This window comes from Camellia sinensis, chromosome 3, assembly GCF_055761805.1.
Source record: "Camellia sinensis isolate YWXY chromosome 3, ASM5576180v1, whole genome shotgun sequence".
NCBI lineage: Eukaryota > Viridiplantae > Streptophyta > Magnoliopsida > Ericales > Theaceae > Camellia > Camellia sinensis.
Genome location: NC_138963.1, coordinates 179,953,003 through 179,955,997, shown reverse-complemented (window position 1 = coordinate 179,955,997; position 2,995 = coordinate 179,953,003). Strand labels below are relative to the sequence as shown.

General features: G+C 37.6%; 1 protein-coding gene across 1 annotated transcript; it reads left to right on the top strand.

The window, feature by feature from the left end:
• The first annotated feature begins 227 nt into the window (after positions 1-227).
• On the top strand, positions 228-2,692 carry LOC114315480 (MDIS1-interacting receptor like kinase 2-like). Its single transcript, XM_082917742.1, has 2 exons — positions 228-1,859; positions 1,994-2,692. The coding sequence occupies exons 1-2, from the start codon at positions 746-748 to the stop codon at positions 2,017-2,019; spliced, it is 1,140 nt and encodes a 379-aa protein (XP_082773868.1). The 5' UTR covers positions 228-745; the 3' UTR covers positions 2,020-2,692.
• Positions 2,693-2,995: the final 303 nt, after the last annotated feature.

Here is a 2,995-nt window from a genome sequence, read left to right as displayed (position 1 = left end):
TCCTAAGGAATTAGGGAACTTGAAGTCCCTCATTTATCTGGAATTAAGTTCGAATCAACTTAGTGGTCCCATTCCAGCTTCTTTAGGTGATTTGACCAATTTAGAAATTCTAAACCTCCGTTCCAACCGACTATCCAACTGTATTCCACGAGAATTTGGCAATTTGAAAAAATTGGTTGAGCTAGTAATGGATGCAAATCTATTTTCTGGGAATCTCCCAGAGCTTTGCTAAGGTGGTAAACTTCAATACTTTACAGTGTACCACAATCAGCTCACAGGTACAATTCCTAAAAGTCTGAGAAACTGCTCAAGCTTAGCCACACCCCGCTTTGAGGGAAACCAACTCACTGGAAATATATTTGAAGATTTTGGCACTAATCCAAACCTGGTCTACCTAGATCTGAGTAACAATAATTTTTATGGCAAATTCTCAAAAAATTGGGGAATATTCCCAAATTTGACACTCCTAAAAATAGCAAAAAATAACATCACTGGTAGCATTCCACCAGGGTTTGAAAAGTCAACACGGCTAGAACGACTTGATTTATCTTCAAATCATTTAGTTGGGGAGATCCCAAAGGAATTTGGAAAGTTGACTTCTTTGGAGTGGCTGATTTTGGCTGACAATTAGCTTTCGGGTTGGATACCTCAAGAACTCAGATCGGTAACTAAGTTGTCAAAACTTGATCTATCCACGAACAAGTTTAGTGGGCCAATACCAAGTATTTGGGAGAACTATCGAAATATGTTTTACTTGAACCTAAGCAACAACATGTTCAACCAGAAAATTCCATTACATATTGGTAAGTTATTTCAACTAACCGAGATGGATCTGAGTAGTAACATTCTTATAGAGGAAATACCATTGGAAATCACAAATTTGCTAAGCTTGGAGAAGTTGAACCTCTCCCACAATAAACTCTCTGGTCTCATTCCAAAGAGTTTTGAGGATATGCGTGGCTTGGCATATGTTGATCTATCGTACAATCAATTGCAAGGTCCTATTCCCATGAGCAACGCCTTCATGAATGCATCAATAGAAGCACTACAAGGGAACAAAGATTTGTGTGGAAATGTCAAAGGCTTGCAGCCTTGCAAAATTCTTTCTGCAATACACAAACACACTCTAGAAAAAGGGACACTTGTTCTTATAATCGTGCTCCCTCTTGGTGGAGCACTCTTACTTTTAGGTGCATTCATCGAACTTTTCATCATCTTCGATTCAAGAAATAGAAAGTCACAAGTTGAAAAGGGTGACACCCAAACCCCAAATGAAGATTTGTTATCAATATCAATACTCGATGGAAGAACAATGTACAAAGACATTGTAAAAGCTACCAAGGATTTTGATGCCACATATTGTATTGGAAAAGGAGGATACGGAACTGTCTACAGAGCGAAGTTACCATCAGCTAATATAGTAGCTGTGAAGAAACTTCATCCGTTATCCGAGAGGGCTGATAGGAAAGATTTCTTAAACGAGGTAAGGGCATTGACAGAAATTAAGCATCGAAACATAGTGAAGCTCTTTGCATTTTGTTCGCATGCTCAACACTCTTTTCTAGTTTATGAGTACCTCGAAAGAGGTAGTTTGGCTGCAATTTTCAACAAAGATGAAGAAGCTAAAGAATTGGATTGGCCAAAGCGGGTGAATATTATTAACGGTGTGGCAAGCGCTTTGTCATACATGCACCATGATTGCACACCGCCCATTGTTCACAGAGACATTTCCGGCAACAATGTTTTGATTGATGAGGAGTATGAGGCTCGTATTTCGGACTTTGGCATTGCCAAGCTTTTGAAGCTAGATTCCTCTAACTGGAGTACATTTGCAGGCACATACGGATATGTTGCACCAGGTAAACATTGTTTTATGCTCTACTAAATTGATATAGAATCTAAAGTGTAACAAAACAAGTTCATGATCATATGTCTCTTTTTTTACAAAGCTTGCTTACACAATGAAGGTAACTGAAAAGTGTGATGTTTATAGCTTTGGTGTGTTGGCACTGGAAGTGATTAAAGGAAAGCATCCGGGAGACTTCATCACCTTCCTGTTGACCCCAGCTGTTGAGAACATACAACTAAAGGATGTATTGGATCAACGCCTTTCACCTCCCTCCCCTGAAGTTGAGGAGGTAGTGATGCGTAGTGTAAAATTGGCAATTGCATGTTTGCATGTCAATCCACAATCTAGGCCAACCATGTACATTGTTTCTCAATTGCTATCCACTCAAAAAATTTCGTAGAGCCTCACCTATGTACACAGAATTACTGCCCATAAAAATGCACAAAATTGATCGCTTTCTATTCTTTATATTTTTCCGTGCACTAATTTTGTGCGCTTAGCAAAACTCAACCCTTGTAGACTTGTGCACTGATAGTGCAAAGCTATTTTGTTTAGTATGTTAGATATTAGATAAAACCCAGTCCTCTCTATTTCCTAATACAATATACTTTTTATATTGGGGGTTTTATTGTAAAAATAAATATTGAACAGTGAAAATCAATAAAATGAGAGATGTAGCCTTGGGACTTTTTGTGTCGTGTTGTATGGTAGTAGCCGAACCACACACACATGGTGTGGCTTCTCTCTTTATTGTTATCTTATTTATTTTGTTTTGTTTTGTTTTATTTTTATTTTTATTTTTATTTTTATTTTTATTTTTATTTTTCTTGAATGTTAACCTTGTAGCACCAAAAAATGTTGGATTCTTTTATATTGATTTGAAAAAGCAATGTTGGGATGCTATTTTCCATTGAATAATTTATGTATAAATTACCAAAATGGTACAAATTTGATGATGGTGGTGGTGAGTTTGTGGCGGTGATTCTGAGTTTGATGGCGATTTGAGATTTGGTGAATAGGGCAGAAGGTGGTGGTTGGCAGGGAAGGAGGCGGTGGCTTATGGCGTAAATCGATTAACATGTTAGGAAGAGTCCATGACAAGCTTGATTCACTTTTTCTATTACAAATACAATCACAAATTTCATC

What these genes read in the sequence shown, in the direction of transcription:
- LOC114315480 (XM_082917742.1), top strand. Translation starts at nt 746, where the DNA reads ATGTTTTACTTGAACCTAAGCAACAACATGTTCAACCAGAAAATTCCA. An exon ending in ATACGGATATGTTGCACCAG is followed by an intron (nt 1,860 to 1,993) that starts GTAAACATTGTT and finishes TGATGTTTATAG; the next exon opens with CTTTGGTGTGTTGGCACTGG.